The 25457-nt window shown below is 52.4% G+C and overlaps 3 protein-coding genes across 12 annotated transcripts; 2 read left to right on the top strand and 1 right to left on the bottom strand.

The window, feature by feature from the left end:
- The first annotated feature begins 24 nt into the window (after nt 1–24).
- Nucleotides 25–19125, top strand: CTNS (cystinosin, lysosomal cystine transporter). Of its 7 annotated transcripts, none has more exons than XM_034640851.1 (14): nt 25–353; nt 1566–1609; nt 2595–2759; nt 2879–2958; nt 7311–7389; nt 8729–8813; nt 11642–11745; nt 11867–11998; nt 12740–12839; nt 12932–13051; nt 14086–14256; nt 16145–16262; nt 16547–16661; nt 16999–19125. In XM_034640851.1, exons 4-14 carry the CDS (start codon nt 2898–2900, stop codon nt 17078–17080), a joined length of 1167 nt encoding a protein of 388 aa, XP_034496742.1. In that variant the 5' UTR covers nt 25–353; nt 1566–1609; nt 2595–2759; nt 2879–2897; the 3' UTR covers nt 17081–19125. The 7 variants fall into 7 exon arrangements, with proteins under 7 accessions (XP_034496742.1, XP_034496741.1, XP_034496743.1 ...); XM_034640850.1 differs by having other exon boundaries at nt 25–552; XM_034640849.1 differs by lacking the exon at nt 2595–2759 and having other exon boundaries at nt 26–552.
- Nucleotides 10931–24215, bottom strand: TAX1BP3 (Tax1 binding protein 3). Of its 2 annotated transcripts, none has more exons than XM_034640854.1 (4): nt 24017–24215; nt 20693–20812; nt 20222–20299; nt 10931–12207 (listed from the first exon to the last, which is right to left on the bottom strand). In XM_034640854.1, the coding sequence occupies exons 1-4, from the start codon at nt 24053–24055 to the stop codon at nt 12034–12036; spliced, it is 411 nt and encodes a 136-aa protein (XP_034496745.1). In that variant the 5' UTR covers nt 24056–24215; the 3' UTR covers nt 10931–12033. The 2 variants fall into 2 exon arrangements, with proteins under 2 accessions (XP_034496745.1, XP_002928365.1); XM_002928319.4 differs by lacking the exon at nt 10931–12207 and adding an exon at nt 18911–19908 and having other exon boundaries at nt 24017–24201.
- Nucleotides 24216–24297: 82 nt separating this feature from the next.
- On the top strand, nt 24298–25165 carry EMC6 (ER membrane protein complex subunit 6). Of its 3 annotated transcripts, none has more exons than XM_002928320.4 (2): nt 24298–24444; nt 24615–25165. In XM_002928320.4, exon 2 carries the CDS (start codon nt 24653–24655, stop codon nt 24983–24985), a length of 333 nt encoding a protein of 110 aa, XP_002928366.1. In that variant the 5' UTR covers nt 24298–24444; nt 24615–24652; the 3' UTR covers nt 24986–25165. The 3 variants fall into 3 exon arrangements, with proteins under 3 accessions (XP_002928366.1, XP_034496746.1, XP_034496747.1); XM_034640855.1 differs by having other exon boundaries at nt 24366–24505; XM_034640856.1 differs by having other exon boundaries at nt 24371–24523.
- Nucleotides 25166–25457: the final 292 nt, after the last annotated feature.

The following is a 25457-nucleotide window of genomic DNA, read 5'->3' as shown; positions in this document are numbered from 1 at the left end:
CCCCCGGCCTCGTTCATCGTGGCAGTGCAGGGTTCGCCGACAGGCACTGGGGGCTCCGGGAGCCTCTTTGTCCCTAAAAGTGGTTTAAGCCGCCCACACACTCGAGCCCCATCACTGCCAAGGCGCCTGGGCCCCTCTGCTCCGCCCCAACCCTGCCCAATTATCGGGCTGAGACTAAACTACAGTTCCCAGAGTGCATCGCACCGAGATCTGCAAGCCGAGAATCAGGTGGCTGGAGTCAGGTGACTTCTGGCCCGCCCTCACCCAAACTCAGGCTGCCGGGGGAAGCGAGTGCAGTCCGAGACGGATCCAGCGTCGGGTGTGGTCCGTCCGCTGAGCCTAGAGGATCTCAGGTGAGAGTCGGCGCGGCCCCAACAGCCTCCCCCCATTTACCCGGGGGAACCCCAGAGGGCTTAAGACTGGCACCGTAAGCCGGTTGAGGATCTTGCCGCGCGTCTAGTCCCCCTCCAGCGGCGCCAGGGTTCCATCACCTACCAGCAGTGCCGGCCTCGAGACACCAGACAGCTTCCAGGTTGAAAGACCCGCGTGGTGGTGAGCGGAGGCAGGGGACACCGGGCTGCCGAGGTGGTGTGGGTGGGTCTACACCGGTGCGAGTCGGTCTACACCGGTGCGAGTCCGAGCTCCCTCCCCGCCTCCTGGTTAGTTGCCGCGTGAATCCGGGTCGCGGAGTTTACAGATTACTTTGGAGAGAGGAGATGCTGAAAAGCCCATTCCACGAACTCCCGTTGGTGTGCTGAGCAGGGGTCTGGGTTCTGGGGGACTGGGCAGAATGAGACCCCGCTTTGCATTCCGGGGCTTTCAGGCTGGGGGAAGGAAGGACAACTGACTGGGTCCTACCCTTTTCAACATAATTGAGAAAAATAACCACCTGTGCTCTTTATGAGAGCTTGCTATGTGCCCAAGGCAACGGTAGTAATCATTTTACAACATTGTTTCTCAACCTCTTTTTCTAATGAACTCCTCCCCACCACCATGAAATTTTAATACCACTGATTAAGTCTGTATATGTACTATGGGCCTTTGGAGGGCCACAAGCCACGTTTTGCATTTCATCTCACTGTCCTTGTTTTCACATTAGGAAATTGAAGCTTGAGGAGGTTAAGCAGCACCCCAAACTCACACAGTTAATAAATGGGGAGCCCAGGTTCAAACCTGTGCAGTCTGTCTGCAGGGCACACATTCTTGCCACTTTCTGTATTCTACAAGAGAAGGGGACTCAAGGAGTTCCAGGTTGTAAAACAGTTGACAGGATTAGGTCAGATCCTTGACAGGAGCTGGAGACCCCTGACCCCAGGTTGCTTCTAGGATGCATGGTTTGGGAGTGGGAGACTTCTTAAAATGGTATCTGAGTGAGGGCTGGAAGATAGAACTTACACAGGAAGAGGGGCATGCCTGACAGAGTCCATTGTCATGAAATTCTCCATTTCTACCTTGTAGCATTCACAAGACATAGTTTTAGCGTACAGCTATCACTCTGACCTTTTTCTGACAGTTTAATCGACTTATCTCTCAATGTCTGTCTGTCCTGGTGTCTTTCCTCCAAGGTACCTCAGCCTCTGGAGCTTGGGGACTTTCGCTGACCAAACATGTGAGTTTCTCAGTCTGCATTCCACTCCTGCAAGATGAGAGGAGCTGGTTAGGCTTGATTCATACCTGATTTCCAGAGGAAAACCCAGACTCTACCCTGAGGGACATTCTGAATCCTAAACTTAAGGACACAGGCAGGTGTGAGGAGCAGAGAGTGGCAAGAGTGAATGGAAGACCCATGGTCATTCCACAGACACAGGAGAGCAATTCCCTGCAGGTCAGGGTACAGAAAGTGGGTGGTAGAGAGCACAGGGATACAGCACCAAATGCAAGGACTCCAGAGGAGGCCAGAGACAGAGGAGGTCAGTGCCAGCAGGTGGGAAAGATCCTGAGATAAGACCTAACAGATCAAAGGGACCTGCTTAGGCAGAGAGGCCCCTGGAGAAGATAGGGACAGGCAGGGATGAGGCAGGCTGGAGCAGTCAGGAAAACGTCTTAGAAGGGAGGGGTATATCAGGAGGTTCCTTGAGGCCTTTTGGGAAAACTGAAAGCAGAGAGGTGTTTCTACACAGACCTCTCCTAGCTCTTTCCCCGGGAATCCCCAGAGGCTGTCCAGTAGGAGAGCCTAGGCTCCGTAGGCTAAGGCAGTGTGTACAGACCAAGTTAGAGATACCCGTGCTGGACTGCCCCATCATGACACATGGTTCACCTGTGTGCATTGGGGTTATAGGTGTTATGTAGTGCATCTCCCTCACTCAACCAATGAGTTTCCCCTGGGCTAATCTGGGGCTTGTCCCTCACTGGGTCCCCATTATGAGTGATCCCTGCCAGTCCTGGAGAGGTGACACTTGTCAAATGAAAAAGTCTTAACCTGGTATCATTTGGTAACATTAGCCCCTTAGGCTTTTGCCCCAGGACAAGGAATGAAATTAATTTCCTTAAGGTTCATAGGTTCACAAAGTCAAATATCTGACCACAGTTTGGATAACTTTTTGAAAAAAAGTACCCCAGCCAATAAAACTGCATTCTTTGTTTTTGTTAACTAGGTTACAAGAAGCAGTTGAAGAGGGAAAAATTCAGTGTGTGGAAGCTTACACAACGCACTTAGCCTCTCTGAGCCCATGGCTCCACATATCAAAGAAAGCTATGTTCCACACACCCCACCCCCCAGTCACCTCCAGGCTGGTGATGCAGAGCACATGAGGTCACAGGTGTGAGGCGAAAGTCCTTTATAAACTGTCTGTGCCATGATTCCAGGGGGCGTATTGTCCATTTGTTGCTGAGTTGCTCCAACTTTAACCTGAACTGTTCTTGCTGTTTTTCTTCCTAGTTCTTTGAAATTGAGGAACATGATAAAGAGTTGGCTGATTATTTTTATCCTTCTTCCCCTGAAGCTCATAGAGAAATGTGGTGAGTTTAGAAATGGGTCATCAACTTTCTAAAGAGGGAGATGGTGCAATAGAGTAAGTAGCCTGACCTGTTCATAGCCAAGGGTTTAGGATTGTCCTGACTGCATGTGTCTGCTGGCTCCTTGGCCAAACAACCACTGGGTGGTGGGGCAGACCCAGGTCTGGGGTTCAGGACTTTCACAAGGATCCAGATGATTCCACAAATAATTGGCCTTCTTGCACAGGGTCCCTATTACCTTTTCTGTACCACCAAAGTCAAACCGCAGAGCTCCAGCCACTCCCTGTTCTGTGGACCTCACAGAGTGTATTACAGGCCCTAGGAGATGCTGCAGAAGCAAATGAGGTGGCCGCCTTACTGCACCTGGTTCTTCTGTCAGGTTCGGATACCTGAGGAGTCCACCCAGCATCCCTTTGTAAGATGGAAAAACCTTCTTGTAGAGAGGAACTGAGGAACAGGGTGCAGCAGCCCAAGTGTGGCTAGGGGCCTCACATAACACAGGCTGGTTGTCAAAAAATACCTTGGGGTTTGTGCATCCTTGTGAGGTCTGGCCTTCAGAGCAGGACCCTTAGAGGCCTGCATCATTCTAACAATTCTCCCACTGCCTAAAACATTGCTGAAATTCCTCCCATGAGAAGGATGGAAAGAGTTTAGCACTCCTAGGGCGGCAGGCTGGTTATTTTGATCATCAGCTTGGCTGTTGTCAGAAATCAAATATGTCTTGGGGCACCTGGGTGGCTCAGTCGGTTAAGCGTCTGCCTTCGGCTGAGGTCATGATCCCAGGGTCCTGAGATCAAGCCCCATGTTGGGTACCCTGCTCAGCAGGAAGCCTGCTTCTCCCTCTCTGCTCCCCCTGCTTGTGCTCTCTCTCTGTCAAATGAATGAATAAAATCTTTTTTAAAAAATCAAATATATCTTAAAATCCCTGACTAAAGATTTCAAATGAACCTTGTACAAACAATACTAATCCTGCAGAAGATTGCTGAGAGCTGTACACAGTGGCTGTACCATTACAGTCATCAGCTTCCGGAAGGCTCTTCCAGGTTTTTAAACAATCAGTCATGTTACTTTGCAGTCACACCTTGTGGATAAACAATTTCCAAGAAAGGAAAGGTGGTACCATGAAGCCCGGTGTCTCTCAGTATGAATTCTAGAGCCCCACTCCAGACCTGCTGGATCATATTCTCTGGGCCTAAGACCTGGGTATGTCTCACACCTGCACTATCAGGCTTTAGATAAAGCCCAGGAAAGAAGAGCATATCTGGCCACGACCAGCTCAGTTATACAGAGGGGAAACTTTGACCCAGGAGAGGGTAAAAGTCTTCCCCAAAGGCACAGAGTCCCCAAAGGTAAGACCTGCAGGATCCCTGCTCTGTTTTCTTTGCCTTCTTTCCTGAATGTCATTGAAAAAATGTGATGGAAACACCATAAAATCAAGTGACTAGAATTGGTGTTCTGATCTCATTCTGCCATGCTCGTCTTCTCTTTGCTTTGAGGGCTGGTCATCAAGGACTGTGGATGAGATACCAGTCTCTGACTTCTCTGGGTGGAATTTTTTTTTTTTAAAGATTTTTTATTTATTTATTCAACAGAGTTAGAGACAGCCAGCGAGAGAGGGAACACAAGCAGGGGGAGTGGGAGAGGAAGAAGCAGGCTCCTAGCGGAGGAGCCTGATGTGGGGCTCAATCCCATAACGCCGGGATCACACCCTGAGCCGAAGGCAGACGCTTAACCATGCTTAACCGCTGTGCCACCCAGGCGCCCCTCTGGGTGGAATCTTGAGGCACTGCCACCTAGTGGCAAGAACCGGGGGTCTTGGCCCAGACGGGCCTGGGTTTGAATCCCGCCTCCACGATTTCTGAGCTGTGTGGGGAAGGAACTTTCCTGCATGGGATTGTTTCCTTATATCCGAATTGGGAATGGTAATACCCAGCTCTCACTGTTACAATAATTGGAGAATAGGTTAACAGTGTAGCAGAGTGGGTGGGGTGGGGAGCACAGTGGGAGGTGCCAGTAAGTGTAACTTAAAAAAAAAANAAAAAAAAAAAAAAAAAAAAAAAAAAAAGACCCTTCCTTAGGGGAAACTTCAGGTGGTTTCACTAAGACTTATTTGGTGATTTTCTGATGTGGTGTCCAGAGACTGTTGCCCCAGGGCAAACTTTAAAATGTGCTTTCCCTAGATATGATGCCCACATAACTGCCTTCCATCTTGGGCTTAAAAATGTCCTCCAGTGTTTACGTGATGATGAGAACAGTCACCCAGTTATTTAGCACTCGGGCCATATGCGAAGTGTGTCACAAACACTATCACACTGTATTTCACAGCGCCATGTGAAGTACGTAGTACCATTCTCCCCATTTTACAGGTGAGGAAATAGAGGCCCATGTAGAGGTTAAGAACAAGGAAGAAAGCAAGGAAGTGACAAAGCCAGGATGGACTGTGTGACTTCAGAGCCCAGTCTCTCGGCTACTAAGTGCCACCATCTTTAGTGGCTCTAAGTGAGGGGAAAGTAAATGTTCCCTTATCTGGTTCTCAGGAGCTCACAGCCTCCTCTTGTAAAGTGCAAAGAATATGGAAGAGCAAAGTCCCTGCGAATCTCTCACTCACCATGACGACAGCCCAGCAGAACCTTCGGGCTCCAGAGGTTATGGGTTGCCCCAGAGGTGTGGGGGGCTGCCTGGCGTCACTTTCAGTATCTCTGTCCTAGGCACTGTCTGGTCGATGGTTTTGCTTACCTGGTGTGGTCCTTAACTCTAGGTAGAAAGTAACATTAGGGGTCTTAAGTCCTACTGCCCCCCAGCTGTGCAAGCCCAGAACAAAGCCTCAGGTTGCTATCAGAGTGTGAAGAAGGGGCAGAGTTGCCAAAGCTACCTCCAGGCCCTGAGGCTACACATAAGTGAGGGGTTGTCCTACTCAGCTCTGAGGCTTGGCCTCTGCTGGGGCCAGCATGGGGACATACCCAGTCAGTAGGACCCAGCCAGGCAGGTTTGAGGAGAGTGTCGAGACTAGAGACCTCAGACTGTGGGAGTCTTAGCTTGGAGGCGTGCAGGTGACAGAGCCTGCGTCCCCATTCACGTATGCAGGGCTGTCCTGGAGAAGGCGGCCCTCAGAGGCCCCAGGTAGCAGAGCCGGGCCCAGAAGTACAAGTTCCAGGCCAGCCAATTCCTTTGCAAGAGATGAGGTTACTATTCTTGGAGATGTTCAGGCAGAGGAAGAGCAACTTCCAGGTAGGAGTGATGAAAAAGGGGATCAGACAGTGAAGGTTTTATCAGGGAACTTTTAAGTTCCCTTCCAATCTGAACACCTAAAACTTCAGATTTCAGTTCTTTATCTTTACCCTAGACGGAACTGGGGAGAGAGAAACCTGGGCCCTGCCTGCAGCCGCTCCCCCTACAAGGACCATCTTAATCAAGTTGAGCTCCTTTCCCCTGTGGGCTCCCTTTCTGCCTAGTCTAGCTTCATGACCACTCCTTAGTCCTTGCATAACCCTGAAGGTCCTGAGGTAAGGAGAGTGAAGTGGACAGATGCCTGGGGCTTTGAGTACACCTGGGAGTAGGGTGGGGTGGGAGTGTGGGCTGCCCAAAGAACACAGGAAGAGGTCAGGGAGAGGCTAACTCACTCTGGTTCTGTGGCCAAGTTGCTCTGGGGTATTTGGCCTCCCAAACCTGCTTCCTCCCTCACTCCCAAGGCCTATTTGTCTATCTTATCCTGCATTAAACACCTTAATGGCAAGAAGAAATCCCTGATAGTGAGACTGTGGTATTCACCATTTTCCCTCCACTCCCCAGCATAGTCAGTCTCAGGAAGGGGATCAGTAAGTGAATGGGTTTGGCTACGTTAGTACAGAGCCCAAAGGGGTTCTTTAGAAACAGGATAGCTGGGTCCTGTGTGTCTCTGAGAGTACAGGAAGGGGCTGGACCAGTTCTGCAGGGCCATTTTAGCTCCATGAACAGAGGAGACCCCTGTGCTTTCCCATCTGAAGAGGCGGTTCATTTTTCAGTCCCAGATTGATGCTTGAATTCCTGTGTGACAATTTTTGGGCTCCACTGTTCTAAAACTATCTCTGGGTAACTCAACCTCAGAGCCTCTCTGTGGGGAAGAAGAAGCTATGGTGTTTCCTGTTCAGGCCTGGGTCTACCTCTCTCTCTGGCAGCAGAAGGGGAAAGAGCATAATGAAGGCTCAGGTTTCCAAGCCCATCACCTATTCTTTTAGGACCTCCATGTCTTCTAGAAGATGGAGATTATCATGAGTCAGAGCTCATGAGTTCAGTTGGTGGGGATCTTCACCCCAGTTTTTCCTTGTGAGCCTAAGTTCTCTGACCTAATGATTTGTCATTGATTTGGGTCCTTCCAGAGTCAACAGTCAACCTCACTGTTCCTCCCACTGTGAAGCTGGAAAATGGAAGCTCAGCCAACATCAGCATCACCCTTCAGTAAGTTCCCAGTCCCAACTCTGTCATCAGCCCAGTTCATTCACCCCACCACCAGGCCATGTGATACCTGACCTGTGTGATCCTTTGCCTCTTCACTTTAAGACAAGCCAGAGAACTCTAGGGCCAGTGGATATTCCGTATGGTATTATCAAGTCCCTTATCTCCTGAGAAAATAAAATGAACTTTAAGAAAAGAAAGAAAAAAAAAGACAAGCCAGAGAAAGAGAGGTGATAGCAGGTGGTCTGCAGACTCAGGTCCTAGAATCTCTCTACTCCCGGCCACTGAATCCTTGTTTCTGGTCAGAGGAGGAGGAAGGGGGCTTTCCCCTAGAAATATGAACCTTTTCCCCAATTGAGAGATGGCCTTGAGGGACCAGCAGTTGATGCCAGACCTCAGAGTGGTCCCTTCCAAGGCGCTAAGTATTTGATGAGAGCTCTGAAGGTCAGGGGGCAAGGATCTGAGCTGTTCGGCAGCACCTCTGAGATCCCTTCTAAAAGCAGAAGTGACCTTGTTGGGTAGATCCTATTCACGGCGACAGTTCCACTTGGCCTTGTCTGAGAGTCTTACTGGATAACCTCTGCTGGTTCAGGTCTGAGGTGCTGACCTAGTGTAGACTGCCAGAGAGCCTGCCTCCTCCTCCCTATCCTTCACTGCTCCTCCCTACTCTTGCCTCCCAGCCATGAAGATTCCCCAAGATGTAGAACCCTGTCCTTTTCTCTTTACCCTTCTCTCTTTTCTTCATCTCTCCTGGGAAGTCTGATCTCAGTAGCAACCTGCATTCCATCCCAGCTCCTGCCATCCCTCTACATGGACACCTTATAAATCTGACAGGCCATCCCCTCACCACATCACCCCTCTCCAGAATCCTTGAGTGGCTTTCCATGGCCTTCCAAGTTAACTCCAGGTCTGTACATTCACACTTGAGGTCACCACCAGCTACGTCCATCAGACATGTCTCCTGGCTTTCTGGGGACACACCAGTCCCCACTCAGACCCAAGACCTTGAAGGCCTTCTCTACCAGAGCAGATAGCATGGTCCTGTTGGCCTCTGGACACCTCATTTGGCAGTCACCACCCATTCCCCACCTTCTCATGTTCTCACCTGGCCCCTGTGGGCCTCTTATCTCCCAATACAGATGGAAAGCTCCTAGGAGCAAGGACCCCACCTCTACCACTCAGAACCTAGCACAGAGCACTTTTAGCCTTAATTGCTTGAGAAGTGACAGACCCAAAATCCCTAATTGCTTGAGCAGTGACAGGCCTGATGTGAAATCCAGAGGGTTGTTTGAGATCTCAGTGTCCAGTTTCTCAGCGGTAATCAGACTCTTATCCTCCACAGGCATCCATTAAATGCAACCTTGGTGATCACTTTTCAAATCACATTTCGTTCAAAAAATGTTACTATCCTTGAGCTCCCTAATGAAGTAAGTAATGAATTTTAACTGCTGGGTAACAAAATACTTTTTAAGTAAGTGCTTTCAGAAATAGGCCACCTTGTTTTTATACTGTGGGCTGCTCCTGGTCTATCATCCTAAAAATCTCTGATTTTGGCTTTGTTCATCTCTTTGAGGATGGGCATTTTATGTCATGTAGATGGAATGAGGAAGGTCGTAGTAAGAAATTTGAGGCAAAAATGGTTCTGGGAACATAGAAGAAATTCTTAATAAGATGGCTTTCTAAAACTTGGCTGCTTAGAGGGCATTGGCAGACCAGCAGTACCGCCCCTGCTAGAAAATCTTTTAGAAATGCAGAATCGTGGGCCCCATCCCAAACCTACTGATTCAAAACGTGCATATGAGCAAGATCCCCAGATGATTTAGGCCCACACTGAAGTTTGCAGAGCACTCTTCTGAGATCCATTGGTTGAGTGTTCTTTCCAAAAACCAGTGCCAAATGCTGTCTAATGGTAACTATTCATAGCCCGTATGCATTTATCTATTAATATACACACTGTTTCTACCTTACCAACATTTGAGCCAATTACCAATTGACTAGATGAAAAATATCAGTAGGGAAGGCAGTAATGTAAATAAACAAGAATTAAAAAAAAATAGACAAGATAAATGTAAGGATAATATTCAGCATGTCACAAGGCCCTTTGTGGTTGTAGAAATGGGCTGCAGGTTGGCACTGAGACCCATGGCAAGAAAACAGTACTGAAGCCTGTGATCAGATAAAGGGTGTCAAGCCAGAGGGCCTTGTGTGGGAGGGCAGTCCTCTCTCACCCTCTGGTGAGCACCACACCTCATTAGACAGAGCCCTTTCTCACAACTTCCCCCTGCCCTAGGGCATGAAGCCTGCCACGGGGTTCTTATAGCAGACTGTGGCACCCAGCTGAGGTCTGGTCCCATCCACAGATCAAATTTAGTATGATAAATAACGCTGATCACCTAATTTAGGGCCAGTAAAAGTCAAACATAATCTTAAGCAAAAGAAGCCTGACACAGAAAAAAGCCTACGCTGTACGCTTCCTTGTGCACAACGCGCAAACACAGACAAGGCCAGTCTGGTGCCGGTCAGCATAGCAGTTCCCCTTGGGGATCGGGTGTGACTGGAAAGGAGCAGAGTAGGGCTTTGGAGTGCTGGAAATGTTCCATTTCTTGACCTGTGTGTTTGATCTCGGTTTGTGGTTGTTCCTTCATCAAGCTGCGATGTGTGTACTTTTCTGCACATATGTTACAATTCAATTTTATATAAATTTAATGGTGGATAACATTGTATGTCAACTATAATTTAAAAAAATTATATGGTGGGAGTCAAATCCAGTTATAAAATGATCTGTATGGGCACCAACCCACTTTCCAGGGGCCAACCTATATGGTCCCTCGCCATCCAGCTCTAACCACTCCTATCTACTCCCTGTGCCTTTGGAAACAACTGGTTAGAACTTGGGGGTCAGGCAGCCTAGGCGCCTGACCCATGAGCCTCGGATAAGGTACTCCACCCAATACATCGCAGATTCCTCATTTGGTGACCTAAGGTTAGTAATGTCTACTTGACAGGTTGTGAGGATTAAAAGCAATAGCAAGTATAGAATGTGTAGAATTGTGTCTGGCATATAGAAAGAAAGCAGTCAGTAAAAAAATAGTGATACGTTTCTCTGTAGACCTAAAACTGTTCTTAAAGTTTATTGGGGCACCTGGGTGGCTCAGTCAGCTCAGTGTCTGACTCTTGATTTCAGCTCAGGTCATGATCTCAGGGTTGTAAGATCAAGCCCCAAGTCAAGCTCCATGCTGAGTGTGGAGCCTGCTTAAGATTCTTTCTCTCCTTCTCCCTCTGCCCCTCCCCACTTGCACTCTCTCTCTCTCTCTCTCTAAAAAAAATTAATCAATTAAAAATAAAGCTTAATAATTAAAAAAAGATAGTGACAGTTAACGATTTCCTTCTGCCTTGTATCAGTTGATTTCCAGTTGACCAATTTTCTTCCTGCCTAGTTCCTAAAGGGACTTAGTGGCCACTTACAAATATACAAACAACACTGACAAAAAAACTTGTTAAAAATAAGAAAAAGTAGAGAAGAGTAGTACACGTCATGAGGATGTAGCTTGCAAGAGGTGGGCCGTGACTCGGACTCTGGGCTTTGCAGCCGCCGCTTATACCATTTCACTTGTTCTGCCAAAGCCCCCTGATTTCCGGTGTAAAAACAAAAAGACAGTCCTTCCAGGGTCCTCCTAAAGAAGCCACTGAATTCTAATGGCTGCATCCTCACAAAGCCTTGGTATGGTGGAGGTCTGGAGCCCAGAGCGATATCCAAGGAACAAAGAGGGGGAGGCAGTTGGTTCAGGGAAGGTATCACTCTGCTCCCAGCCACACTTGGGAGATTTGAGAATGTCGGGAGGTGACTGGGAGATCAGATATTGCAGGCAGGCCTCCAAGTACTGTTTCTTGGAGCAGAGCTTTTGATAAGTAGACACTTCTGTTATCCCCTTGTACAGGTGAGCAAACTGAGGTCAGAGCTTGAATAACTTGCCTGAGATCGCGTGGTTAGTAAGAGGAGAAGAGCTATTCCACCTTCTCTGGTAGTTGAGGTAGGGGAGAGCCTGAGGACAGGGCTGTTGTTCTGCTCAGAACATCTGAGACACAGGTATTGGGGGAGGGCAGGTAGCTGGTTTCTCCCTCTTATTAGTAAGCTCTTGAAAGGCAGGGACCGTGTGTGATCTGCCCCATCAGTCCCTAGCGAGTAACCTGGAGCTGGACACTCGGTGAGATCCTAGTAACTGTAGCACCAGATCAAATTCAGTTTTTTTAACAGGTTGTGGTGCCTCCTGGAGTGACAGATTCCTCTTTTCAAGTGATCTCTCAAAATGTTGGACAAGTTACTGTTTATCTGCATGGAAATCATTCCAACCAGACCGGGTAGGCTGACCTCAGCCCACATGGGCCTTAAATGATGAGATGGGGGGCAGGCAGCGTTGGGTACATGGGGCTTTCCTTCAAGCCCAGGCCTCAGCTCGTCTCAGCCCCCAAATTCTTCTAGCCCGAGGATCCGCTTCTTGGTCATCCACAGCAACACCGTGAGCATCATAAACCAGGTGATTGGCTGGATTTACTTTGTGGCCTGGTCCATCTCCTTCTACCCTCAGGTGGTCACCAACTGGAGGCGGAAAAGGTAACCTGCCCAGCTTTATGTGAAGTCCCTGGAGGCTAGTAAGATGGGAGGCATTCCAGAGAGGCTGTGGGCAGCATGGGTTCAGACTTTCCTCCTCTGCTCTTCTCTCTTCTTGCCCTTTCTGAAAGTGTCCAGTGTGAAAGCTCCAAGAGCCTGTGGCAGGACTTGCAGCTCTGGGCATTTGGTCTGTGGCCCAATTCAGCTCCTCCCTGTGAAAACAACAAAATGGGGCTTTTCAGGGAAGTGGAGAATGGGCAGGGTTGGGGGAGTCGACCAGATCTGCTCTGTTCTTGGTCCATCCAGCCCTGGAGGAATTAGTTTCAAGTCTTGCTGCAATGCCGCAGCTGGGTCCTTCACCTTGGAGGTTAAGCCGCCCCACCCTGACTTTAAAGAGAAAGTGGGCCTGGAGTTGTGCCTCCTGTAGTTGCCCCCACCAAATGGGCCTCATAGCGGGATGCAGAGCTGGGAGCCAGGGAAGAAGATGCTTCCTCTCTGGAGGAGGCCTCCAAGACTTCCCTCTGGGGCCAGGACTTGAAGAGGCAGGAGACAAGGGAGGGAGGGAGGAAAGAAACTGGTTCCCAAGAGGGTAGCATTGATTGGGGTGTGCAGAGGGACCTGAGGACGGTACTGTTCTTGGGAGAGCTGGGCCCTCTTCCCCATGTGTTGGGAGCTCTGTTTCCTCCCTTCCCCCCAGTCTCACCCTTTGCCCTACTTTGTCTCTCCATTGCTCCCATGCCACAGTGTCATTGGTCTAAGCTTTGATTTTGTGGCCCTGAACCTGACAGGCTTCGTGGCCTACAGCGTGTTCAACATTGGTCTCCTCTGGGTACCCTACATCAAGGTATGGCACTGCCTGCCCGCTGCAGCCCAGCCCAAGCTGTTTGGTAGCCTGGCTGCACCTTACCCCCAAGTTTCTCCCACCCCCTCAACCAGGAGCAGTTTTTCTTCAAATACCCCAATGGAGTGAACCCCGTGGACAGTAATGACGTCTTCTTCAGTCTGCACGCAGTTGCCCTCACCCTGGTTGTCATGGTGCAGTGCTTCCTCTATGAGGTGAGAGAGAGATCTGGTGCCTACCCCACATCAAGCTGCCTAAGCCAACACCCACCATCACCACCTGCCACCCGTACCTCCCATTTTACAGAAGACACAGAAACTCAGCTTCTACCTACTGAGGCTGAGATAACAGACCCAGCCCTCTGCTGGGTACAGGGAACACCCATGAACCCCCCAGGTCTAGGGTGAGGGACACAGAGAGGCAGTGATGACCCAGCAGGTTGAGAGCTGAGCAGGAGGAGAGGACACAGGTGGCTCACGGAGGCCCTGACATAGCCAGGGAGGAGAGGGGAAGGAGGGCATCAAGGAAGTGGCACGGAGTGGTGGTCCATAGTATAAGTGATGTTACCATGGTGATGGGGAAGCAGGCCAGGGTGGGGCAGCCCCAGCTGGAGGGCAGCACTCTGAAGGCCCAGGGGCAGTGAGAGGAACTATGAGCAAATGGGTGTGGCTGGGGCTCGGGGTCCTGGTGAGGGGACCTGGCTCCTGAGGGGTCTGCAGTGCCAGCTGAGAAGACAGGCCTCAACTGCATTGCTGGAGGGCTGCTGGGCGTCTCAGCAGGGAAGGCACCATTAGGCCGGTTTTCAGGGGATCACTGATAGGTACGTTTTGTCTCACTTCCTGTGGATACACTGCTTCCCTCGTGGAGCTCCTTCTGCACATGCAAGGTCAGCCAGGACTGCTTGGCTCCTACCTCCACGAACTTCCTAGGTTTTCTTCCCCTTTGCTGTGAAGGCCTGCTTTGGGGAAAGGTGGGGGTAAGGGATGGGTTCCGGAGATGGTCAGGCTCCACCTGGACCGTGGAGTGAGGCACAAGCCTCCAGTGTGCTGCAGGCTGCATTCCCAACTCCTGGTGGCCTCCGAGAGGCACCCAGTTCTGCAACGTGGGAACAAGAAGATAACGGACTAAAGTCTAAGAAAGACTGAAATAGAGATGCTGACAGTGACAAGGGTGTGATTAGTACTGGGCTGTCTGTGCCCCCCACCAACCCCTACCACCTACTCCCTTTCCTTTTCTCTGTCATCCTCAGCGAGGCAACCAGCGTGTGTCCTGGCCTGCCGTCAGCTTCCTGGTGCTCTCATGGGTTTTCGTGCTCGTCGCCCTGATTTTGGCTGCCGTCGGGGTAATCACGTGGCTGCGGTTTCTCTTCTGCTTCTCCTACATCAAGCTCGCGGTGACGCTGGTCAAGTATTTTCCACAGGTACCTCCAGGGCCTTCCTTACTCTTCACGTGGCCGTTAGCGTGAGAGGGATGAGATACAGGGCCCAGGGCCCGCTCCCATGGGGCGGCTTCTGGCTGGGGTGAGGAGATGTGAGTGGAAAGCTGCAGTGGAAGGCATGAGCCCAGCTGGAGCAGGGCCAGGCAGACAGCTGGCCGTAAGCACTGCTGCTCTTCCCTGGAGCCAGGAATCACCTGAGGGTCAGTGGAGACTTCGCTGAGCTCATGCTCAGCTCTGAGAGTCAGGCTGTACAGTTCCGTTGTCTGTCCATCCCAGTCTTTCCTAAGGACATCAGTTCTGCCCCCACCCTTGCCCCCCATTGCTACAACTGATGACCCCAACGAGCAGCAGCAGCGTGCTGGAAAAGATTAGGTGAGAGGAGGTAGCCCGGTACCACCACCTCTGATCTGTCTCCCATCCAGAGATGCTTTCCTCGGAGGGTCCCATCCAGGGTCCACCTGGGGACCCTCAGCATGCTCCCTCAAGTACTACGTCCTATTCAGATTCAGAGACTTAAGAGTCCCACACGTCCTCCCCCTTAGCCCCAATGGCCCAGAACAGGGGAGGTGTGAAATAGCTGCCAGTGGCAGGCTCCAGCCCTGAATCTAGGGCCGCCTCTAACTCACCCCATTTCCCACGGAGGAGCCTCCTTTTCAGTTTCCCCAGTGCAGGGAACCCTGTATTTCATGAGCTCAGGAAGGAGAGCATTTTGGCTAGAGTCGAGGCCCGTGTCCTGCAGGGCGTGGAAACATATCCAGGCTCTTAAGGATGAGCAGGACTTAATTTTGTGGGCAAGAGAGGAGGGGGCATTCTGGGCATTCTAGGCTGGGGGCAGCCTGCACAGAAGCACAGGCAGAGGAGTGTGGGAGGCAGTAAGAAGCACTGCTGAAGCTAAAAAGGTAGGGCCAGAAACAAATGTATTCAAAAAATAAAAAGTAGGGTCAAGCCTTGGGCAGCGGGGGAAGAAAGCTTCAGAGTGGGCAGGGCCACAGTCCCTGAGTGTGGGAAGGCTTGGGCCTGGTCAACTCAGGAGGCAGAAGACCCACTTGGAGACATTAGGCATTGTCCCAACACTGGAGAGGCGGCCACAAGCATGAAAAGAGGGTGGGAGAGGACAAAGAAGGGGACTTGACAGGTGGCTGACTGAGAGAAGACCGCTGCAGAGGCCCTACCCTTCCTTTTGGCAATAGGGAGGCCGCCCCAGTCAGAGAAGTCCAGAGGGTTCTGCTGTTGGAGGAAGGATGTGGGGCAGTGGCAGCAGAAAGTGGGGGGATGTCCAAGTGGACCCACCCACTAGACCTAGGAAGCCTGAGATGGAGTCTCTAGAGCACAGCCAGAGCTGAGGTGGGAGGCAAGTCCACTCTACAGATGGGGAAAACTGAGGTTAGGAGAACTTCAGTACACTCCCAAGATAGCCTTCCTCCAGTGGTGGAGCTGGGATCCCAGACCAGGCAGTTGACTTCCAGCCCATGTTCATAAGCACAACACGAAGTCCAGGCTGTTTATCCTTCACTGGAAGTGAGTAGATAAATCAGTTGCTAGAAAACCAGAAAAGGGTTTCGTCCCAGAACAGGGAAGGATAAAGAAGATGGAGAGAAGCAACATCTCCTTCTCCTTTGCAGTTGTGAGGTACAGGGATGAGAGGAGGAGAGCTGTTTGCTGTGCACCCACATGAGACCCCGGGACCCACCCATACTGTTCCCTCTGCTGGCAGGGACTTGACAGAGCCCAAAGGTCATCGTGTTCCTTGACGCTGAGGCCCAAGCACACGAGTGGGAGGAATTAGAGCTGCTCTTGTTTGGAGTGGCGGTCACAAGGTCTAAGAGGCAGCCACCCAGCCCCCTCACTGCCGTCCTTCTATCTGACCCAGGCCTACATGAACTTTTACTACAAAAGCACCGAGGGCTGGAGCATTGGTAACGTGCTTCTGGACTTCACTGGGGGTAGCTTCAGCCTCCTCCAGATGTTCCTCCAGTCCTACAACAATGGTGAGTCAGCCAGCAGGCTGCCTGCCCGTCTGGTGGGCTGGAGGCACAGGGTGGGGCCCGGCTTCCTGGGATACCTCTCCACCCCACCCCCAGCCCTTTAGCCTGGGAATCCAACCCAATCCCAGCACCCAAGGTGAGACTCACTAGGGACCTTTGCAGCTGGAGGATTTGTGGTTTCCTGGGCATTGAGGACACCTCCCCACAGCCCCGCAGCCCCACGTGCTCCGGCTGTTTCAGGAGCTGTCAACTTAAAACCAAATTCTGTCCCCTGTGGCTGTTAACAGACCAGTGGACGCTGATCTTTGGAGACCCAACCAAGTTTGGACTCGGCGTCTTCTCCGTCTTCTTCGATATTGTCTTCTTCGTTCAGCACTTCTGCTTATACAGAAGGAAACCAGGGTATGACCAACTGAATTAGCACCCAGGGACCCAACATAAATGGCCCTGGTCCTGTGTCTGCCAGGAAGGCTGGGGCAGAGGCTGGAGCGCAGGGCGGCTCAGTGTGCTGACAGTGTTGGAGAGCTCTCTTCCTCAGGGCCAAACGCCTTACACACAAACCAGCCTGCCTCCAGCCAGGACTCTTCCAGGCTGGGCTGGGGAGGAGCCTCCCTCTGAGACAGACACCAGACTCTGCTCTGAGATGGAAAACCACACCACTGACGGCCCCTCCCGGGCCTTGCCAGCTGGGCGTCTGGCCCTCCTGCATCTTGATGCCGCCGTCTCTATTTTCTTTAAGGCTTCAAGCAGCACACACGGGTTCTGACAGCCGTCCCAGGCAGGATTGGGTGCTGAGCTTGGAGCCGAAGGCCTTGACCTAAGCAACCAGTGTTTCTGGGAGCAGCTTGAAGGACTGACCCCGCAGTTGTGAACCAAGGGTGCTTTGCTGTCACTGCTGTGTTCCCAGAGACCCATGCAGCCAGGTGGTGTGGCCAATGGACTCAGAGGTGCTGATGCTGGTGGCGGAGGGGACAGGATTGATTTTGGGGTTAGGCCTTGGGGGGGGTCCCTTCTCTGAAGGCCACATGCGCTGAGCATTCACCTTCCTGATGCTCGTTCTACATAATTCAACACCCACAACTGTGATCACAGGTGGCCCAGGCTAGGGTCTGGTAAAGAAACTGGATTTCGGAGCCTAGAGGTACCCAACAGCTTGGTTCTGAGCTAGGCTTATGCCCAAACCCTCTGGATCTATATCACACTACCCCCTTTGGGATTTTTTGGAGGGATGTTTTGGAAGTGAGTGGCTTAATTTCTTCACCTTCTGCCTACCTCTGCTTTCCCAGAGTCAGGGACCCTATGTAAGCCCCTTCAACTGCTCCTTGTCTTGTGTCCGAGTATAGGATACGTGGGCACACGCACACACACACACCAATCTGTGCCTTAGAGGCCAGTAAGACCCGCCAAATGGTGAGGGGCTGGCCCCCTTCCTTCACTTACCCCGGACACCTACCTGAGACTCACCAATTTTTTGGCTATTCAGGAGCCTCACTTAAGGACTTGAGACCACCTCACACAATCCTCATGGGCCCAACCCTTATTCCAAACCTCCTTCCCTCTTCTCCCAGGCAGCTGTCCTTTCTGTGGCAGGAGGGGAGGGTCCCAGAGTGCCTTGTCAGTTCACTCTCAGATTTTTTACTATAAGATTAATGTGAGGTGCCTATATCCTTACTTAAAACCTGATTTGTTTCCTTTCTGCACACTGAGCATTTGCCAGATGTGGGAGGCAGGTGTGTTGGCTTCAGAAGCAGTCCTTAGGGCTTAGGGAGACAGCCCTACTCACTTCGTGTAAGGAAACGCATGGGTTGCAAAGTATGCTGATGGCGAGGTGGCTGCGTGCTGACCTGGCGCTTCATCAGGGGAAGCCTCCTGGGTAGTGCAAGATGCCTGCCTGCTCAGGGCCAGGTAGGTCACATGGGTGCCGTGTCTCCACAGGGCATGTTGCTTGAGCTGGGGTTGTGAGCATGGTTTGGATGGGTTAAGGACACTCTCTCAGGGGGGCGGATGTCTTATTTTTCAGATTATTCCTCTATCCAAATATCAAAGAATTTAGGATCTTGTTTCCCTAAAGCAGAGATTGCAGCCTGACCAAGCCCACAGACCTGTTTATTTGGGCCACTCCATATGTTACTGGGTGCCACACTGCAGAAATAGATTTCAGACTTGAAAATTTGAAAAACTGGATTTGGCAGTTGTAGGTGGATCCACAAATGACAGTAATTCCCAGAGCTGGTAGTGTGGCCAGTGCTAGGCCAGGCAGAGGCCCCAGTGATCCAGCTTACCCCCATCTCATCAGATCACAACCCCTGGAAACGTGGAATTGCACTCCTGTCTGTGATAAACTGTATGCTCTTAAGAGTCTTAGGGGTAGGTGTTTTTCCGATGAACCTCTTCGTGTCCAGGAGTCCTCTCCCGTGTGGAGCACAAGCTAAGTTACACGGGGGAAGTTAAGAGTTCCCTGCCCCACTTCCAGTGAATGTACTCCCAGATGTTCCCACAGATGTGGCCCTGGCCGAACAGCAACAGGCAGGCCAGGCAACAGCTGGGCTTCGTCTCGGAAGTGGTTGGGGATCAGGCTAGTCAGCCCTACAACCAAAGCTCTAGCCACCATCCACCCCCAGACCCCTACCCCGTGCCTCAGCAAAAACCCCTTGTGATTCCAGCACTGTTTATTTGGGCCCAAGATGTCAGGTACGGGGCAATTTCATACTACCTCATTTCCACAGGAACCAAAATAACGCTGTTGTTTCCAGATGTGAATTAGTAAGCTAAATTCAAAAGTAGAATTGGCATCTCCAAATAGTAAGGTAAAAATGCTTGTGTATCAAAGTTGTGATTAAAAAAATATAAAGTTAAACCCACAGAAGGAAATGGCAATCCTGAGAACTGCCCTGAAATGTCAGCCTTGGACTTCATCTAAATCTTGTAAGCAGGTGAACCCTAAGGAGGGCAGCGCCCCTCAGAGGAGTTGGGGGGGGGGCAATGGATGAACTGTGAGCCTGCCTGGCTTCCATTCGGGCCAACCTCTGTAGTGCCTCTGGCAGTGTGTCAAGCCCCTGCTGGGGAAGGAAGGAAAAAAACATGGGGTACAGTCACTGCAGAGCTGAGACACGGGGCAAGGCCAAGCCCTGCAGCCAGGGCTCAGTGTGGGAAAGGCTGGACCCACCCGGCATTCCCCAGCTTTGTGGTGGCTCTGAAGAAGTGGGGGGCCTCCTGCCCATCTGGCCACTGCTAAGGCCATGCAGCAAGGTCTGGGGGCCAAGCCTGTGGTCACTACAGACCAACAGTTCTCAGTGTCTGAAGACGAGAGCTGGTCCCAGAGCCTCAGGCCAGTGATGGGAGGTGGGGAAGGAAGGCTGGGTCAGGTCCCAGGGACAGACCTCTGGGAACAGCTCTGGCCCTTCTGAGCTGGGGCCCAGTACTCAGCAGAAGCCAGGACGAGGGGCAGACAGAGCGTGGGAGTGGTGTCACTGTACGCAGGCAGGCATGAGTCAGGGACCGCGGCGGGCTGCTAGGACAGCATGGACTGCTGCACTGCCTTCTGCAGCGACTGCCGTGTCACCAGCAGGCGCACCACCTCCTCCGAGCGCTTGGTGAGCCGCTTCCGGGCTTGGTCGTGCGTGACCATGGTCATGTCCCAGCCATTCACCTGGCCCAAGGAGAAAATACAGCCTACCTCAGTTCTCTGCCCTCTGGGATCTGGAAGCAGGATGGGCTTTGGGGTCCTGGGTCACCCAAGCAGACTCCCAAGCTGATGTCTCTGGGCTAGAGGATGCCAAGCACCACAAGTTGAGGCACACAGAGGAGAGAGTAAGCTCCCTCTGGAAGCAAGACCAGCATATGCTCCAGTTTCAGCTTCAGTGAGTGTGCCAGGTGCCCCAGGAGGCAAGGGCAGCCCCTAACCCAAGTGCTTCAGACCCTGTGGCCCAAGCCTTGTTTTCCTCCTTTGGGACATGTGTTACCTGCATAATCTTGTCTCCAATCTGCAGCCCGGCAATTTCAGCAGGGCCTCCTTCAGATATTCGTGTGACATAAATGCCCTGGAAAGAGACAGCTCAGGTCAAGCCCCAGTGTCACTGGACTGGCCCCTTATGCAGAGAGCAAAGCTCAGCATGGCAAAATACCAGCCATCCAACTGACTGCACCAAGTCTGCCCCCAGTACAGGCTGTGCCAAGACAGGGCTGCCCCACCATGCTCTGGCCCCTGCTGCTGGCCTCTTCCTGTTCCTCCTGGGCTCTGTCTGAGTGAGTCTTCCTAGGCCTGGGAGGTCTACTCCCCACCCCCATCCCGATTACTTATCATTTCTTAAACCTTCTTAGGACTGTTTGGAAGACAGAGTTCTGCTCCTTCCATGAAGGCCCTGGAAGCAGAGACCCACCATCTCAGGCCTTTGTCCCCAGTGGAAAGGTCCCAGGACCCTGGTCCCCCTCACCTTGTCTGTCTTATCTTCTGAGAACGGATTCTGGGAGGGATCCTGGTCAATTCCACCTCCAATGCTGAAGCCCAGTATTAAGTTCTCACCTTGACGCAGCTTGTGAATTTCAACTCTTTGCTGGCAAAGGAAAAAATGAGTTGGGGGTAGGTGGGTGTGTGGACAATGAAACTGGTCTGTGTCCAGCAGCAGCCTCAGGCTGCTGGGCCAGCTCAGAGCCATGCCAAGGGGTGGAGCCCCGGGCCCTCTGCAGGATTCCAGCTGGTCACCACCCTGGGAGACTGGGGGGTGGGGGTGGGGAGGTTGAGACTCAGAACTCAGCCACAACAACCCACCTATGCAATTTTCTGTCCTAGCTTCTGTCCCCTTCCTGTTAGTCTCAGGCACCAGCCTTAGTCAATATGTACTCTAAGTCCCTCCTGGTCCAAGAGCCAGGATGCTGTGGCTGCTATAGATGGGGGGGCCTGTGTCCCAGGGGAGGGACCACACAGGGCAGAAGGGGTCTGGCCCTTGGGGGCCTGGGTGGCACAGCGGTTAAGCGTCTGCCTTCGGCTCAGGGCGTGATCCCGGAGTTATGGGATCGAGCCCCACATCAGGCTCCTCCACTATGAGCCTGCTTCTTCCTCTCCCACTCTCCCTGCTTGTGTTCCCTCTCTTGCTGGCTGTCTCTATCTCTGTCAAATAAATAAAATAAAATCTTTAAAAAAAAAAAAAAGGGGTCTGGCCCTGAAAAAATAAAATGCAGGTACCTTGCTGAGGCAGCTCATTGCTGAGCCAACCCTGTCAAGGGCCAGACTAGAGATGCTCCAGAAAAGCAGAGAAGTTCAAACTTGCACAGAAAGGAGAGGAAGGGCTGTCCTGGCCAAGGGACAGGAGCAGAGGCTTAAAGGTGCTATGGATACATGTCCATGAGATGAGTGTACACTATAGAACTGGAACTGGGAGGTGAGGTAAGGTGAGGCTGGGGCCAGATCAGAAAGAATGTGGAATGCAGGCCCAAGAGGCTGGCCCTGAGGGAGGGGGTTTCTCCATAAGCCCCAGACCCTGCTCTTGTGCAGTGTACGAGGAAGAAGAGGGTTCCAGAGCTCTCCCACCATACTCTGGGACTGTGGTCCCCAAACCGCTAGGCTCCTTTCAAAGCCCTCAGCAGGCACCCTCCAATCACCACAGTGTAGGGGCTAGACCAGATCACCCCACCCCAAAGGTTGAGTTTTAACAGGAAGAAGGAAAAAAACCAAAGTGACTTGATCAGGACCTGAAGAGCTTCAAACCGGGCCTTGAAAGGAATGACAGGAGTTTGGACACCTGACTTTGATTCTGGGCCCACTAGAGCTGTCAGGAGTTCAGGAATATGGTTGGTCATGGTCAGGTTTGATGCTAGAATGACCACTTGGGCAGTCAGGAGGGGAATGGCTATCTTCCAGCGGTGGGATGTGGAGGCCAGGGAACATGCGTACTTGGAAAGTGAGATCAGCAGACTTGAGGACTGCTTGTGGTGGAGAGGAGTCAAGGGAAGCAGTCAGCCAAGTGGCCTGGCTGAACACAAAAATCTCTCAGCTGGGGACACTGAAGGAGAAGCATTTTGGAGTGCCAGGAGCCACCCAGGCAAGTGTCCAGAAGGCAAACGGACCTATGGAGCCAGAGTTCAGAGGAGAAGCCAAAATGGTTTTAACATTCCCAAAATGTTAACCACATGGGATAAGGCAGAGACTAGGGAGGAAGCCTCCCCTACCCCATCCCCAATCCAAAACACAAGACGGAGAGGCCAGGCCCTACCCATCATATTCAGACACGTTCCTAGTGTTAACAAGAATTGGGAGGGCATGGTCTTAACAGTTCTGAGGAAGGCCCAAGGTCCTGCCAGGACAGAAGAGAGGCGAAGCAGGAAGTGTGACCCCTGAAGTCCACTAGACCTAAGTCCTTGTGCCCAAAAGTGTGAACTCCTCCAGGCCTGCTCCACCTCTTCCAACACACACCTTTGCACACCTTTGACCCTCGAGATTAGAAGGGAGACCCTTGGGCTGGAAGACAAGGCCCTGTCACTGACTTACTAGATGAGATCAGGCAGGTTACTGCCCCTTTCTTGTGCCATCTCTACACACACACACCCCTTTTATTCCCCATCTAAGCAGCAAACCTGGTTTTCTCTTTCAAACAGCTAGGGATCTAGAAAAGCAAGGTTGGTGCAGTCAGGGTGAAGCATAGGACAGCTGTCCGCAGATCCAGAAATGTTTACTAGCTCAGGCCAGAGCTGGTTCTCTAAGCTCAACCTCACATGCCACTTTAATCAGTGGCTTCACACCCTGTCAGCGCCTGACTCCCCTGCACACCCATCTGAGATACTGCTGCCAGTCCCGTGGCCTCGGGTCTGGGCCTTCCATCTGACCCAATGCCCGCCCAGCAGGCTTCTCTTCTCAGAGATCTGGGTTCTTCCTGAGGGCTTCCTTTAGGGCTGGACGTGAACAGACCTCTCTCTGGAACTGTTTCCCCACCTCTGCCTCGGAGTTTGCCTCCAGGCCCCATTCAGTTTTGGCACTGGCGTCTGAGTCTAATGTCCCAGTCTCTCTTCTTCCCTTTGCCTATTCTAATAGCATTCGGTTCCCAAGATAAGCCAATGAGGCGAGCCAGGGGCCTGAGCTAGCCCCAAAAGGTCTGGCCTCTTCAGGCCCCCAAGTGCCAGGCGCGGAACGGGGAACGTGGACTTGCCCCAAGGGCTGGGGAGCCAGTAAAAGTTTGGAGCAGGAGCGAGCCAGCTTCGTGCGCCTTCGCTCTGGAGCGGGCGGCGCTGGGTCCGAGCAAGCAAGGCTGGACGTGAGGGTTAAGGGACTGCTATTAAGGCCCCGGCCACCTCCACCCCACAAATCTCCCTTTGGGCGGCGGCGGCGTCTCCTGCAGGGGAGGAAGCACTTCCTCATTCCAGAGGCTGCGACTCACGGACGTCTGGGCTGGCGCCAGCCCCCCACAGCTGCCCAGCTGGGGACTCGGGCCCTGGAAGGGGGCGCTCTCGCGATACACAAACAGCTGGGGACCTTCTCCTTAGTCCTTCCCGCCCCTGCCAGCTGGATGGAGTCCAACGAGGCGGCGGTCGTGCGCGGGGTCTGGTCGCGATTCAGGGTGTTCCGGGGGCGCCTGGGTCCCAGCCATCTCTGTTGCCTGGCTGGGGAAGAATGCGGTCCCGCTGGGACAGAGCCGGGACCGGAGCCCCGGCCGCCGGTTTGCAACAGCCCTGGGTTCAACGCTTCGTCAACCTGTTTGGGGTGTCAGTCTTCCTATCTGCAAAGTGGGGGCAAGCCAAGACCAAGAGGAGCCCGCGAGCGCACTCACCACCACGGCGGTGACCGGCTGGCCCGGGATGTAGGACATCTCGACCCCAATCTGGAAACCCGGCGCAGCTCAGTGAAGCCCGCGGCGAAAATCCCAGCAGCCGCGCCCTCCCTGGTTAACAAAGGCACCCCGACTCGGGCCGCCCCTTCATGAATAGTTAACAAAGCCCCAGCCAGTCACCGGTCGCAGCGCTGTTCGGCTTTCGGAAGTCCGGCTGCGTGCGTAGAAAGGCACGGAGGGGAGGGAGCGTAGTAAAGCGCGAGGGGAGGGCGCCCGCGGCGCACGCGTCAGTGGGCGGGAGCGAGGTTTCGGCGCATGCGCAGCGTGCGTCCTCCCAGCACCCTCCCGCGCAAGATGGCGGTGGCGGCTTCCGTGCCGCGGGCCGTCTGAAGGAACGCGAAGTGTCTGTGTCCGCCGCCGTGTTGCAGGTAACTGGGTGAGCCTGGGTGGACCGGCCCGAGCCCTCAGCCTTCTCTGCGTCTTTTGAAGGTCGGAGATCCAGGAATGGTGTGAGGTCTTGGAAGTCCCGGGGGGAGGGGCGGCGTGAACGTAACTCGCCAGGCTCCCGGGGCCACTTATAATTTGGTTTCCTCCGCAGCTCCGCGACAAAACAGAGGCTGAGCCCCGGCGAATGCGATGGCCGCTGTGGTGGCCAAGCGGGAAGGGCCGCCGTTCATCAGCGAGGCAGCTGTGCGAGGCAACGCCGCCGTCCTGGATTACTGCCGGACCTCGGTGTCGGCGCTGTCGGGAGCCACGGCCGGCATCCTCGGCCTCACCGGCCTTTACGGCTTCATCTTCTACCTGCTTGCCTCCATCCTGCTCTCCCTGCTCTTAATTCTCAAAGCGGGAAGGAGGTGGAACAAATACTTTAAATCACGAAGACCCCTTTTTACAGGAGGTCTCATCGGAGGCCTCTTCACCTACGTCCTGTTCTGGACGTTCCTCTATGGCATGGTGCACGTCTACTGAATGGGGGCAGGGATGACTTTTTTAAAAAAACAGATTGGGAGGACTGTCGCCAGAAATTAACACCGTGTAAACTTAGTTTTTAAATTGTTGAATTCGCTGCTTGTTCTGTAATGTTATAATTTATATCTGAAGACGAAGAGCCTGTAATATTCTTCAGATTAAATGAAGCGTGAGACACTTCGTGGAGTGTTTTCCTACCTTAACTCATACCCCATGTCTGCCATGGGTGCAAAACGCCGTTTTCACTCCTGCAGAGCTGGGGCTCGGTCTTAGCCTTCTGTGATTTCCTTGCATTTGCACATAGGCCATCCAGAGAGGGCCCAAGTAAAGAGAATTTACTGTTAACATCCTAAAAACTAGTAACAGTTAATATTAAGAGGTTCTTACATGCCAAGCATTGTGCCTTGTACCTTTTACACCCATTATCTCATTTAACTCTAGCAGTATCCTTATGGGGTAGATATTATTTGCA

Source organism: Ailuropoda melanoleuca, chromosome 13, assembly GCF_002007445.2.
Source record: "Ailuropoda melanoleuca isolate Jingjing chromosome 13, ASM200744v2, whole genome shotgun sequence".
NCBI lineage: Eukaryota > Metazoa > Chordata > Mammalia > Carnivora > Ursidae > Ailuropoda > Ailuropoda melanoleuca.
The sequence above is the reverse complement of the archived record's forward strand: the minus strand, read 5'-3'. Positions and strand labels throughout refer to the sequence as shown.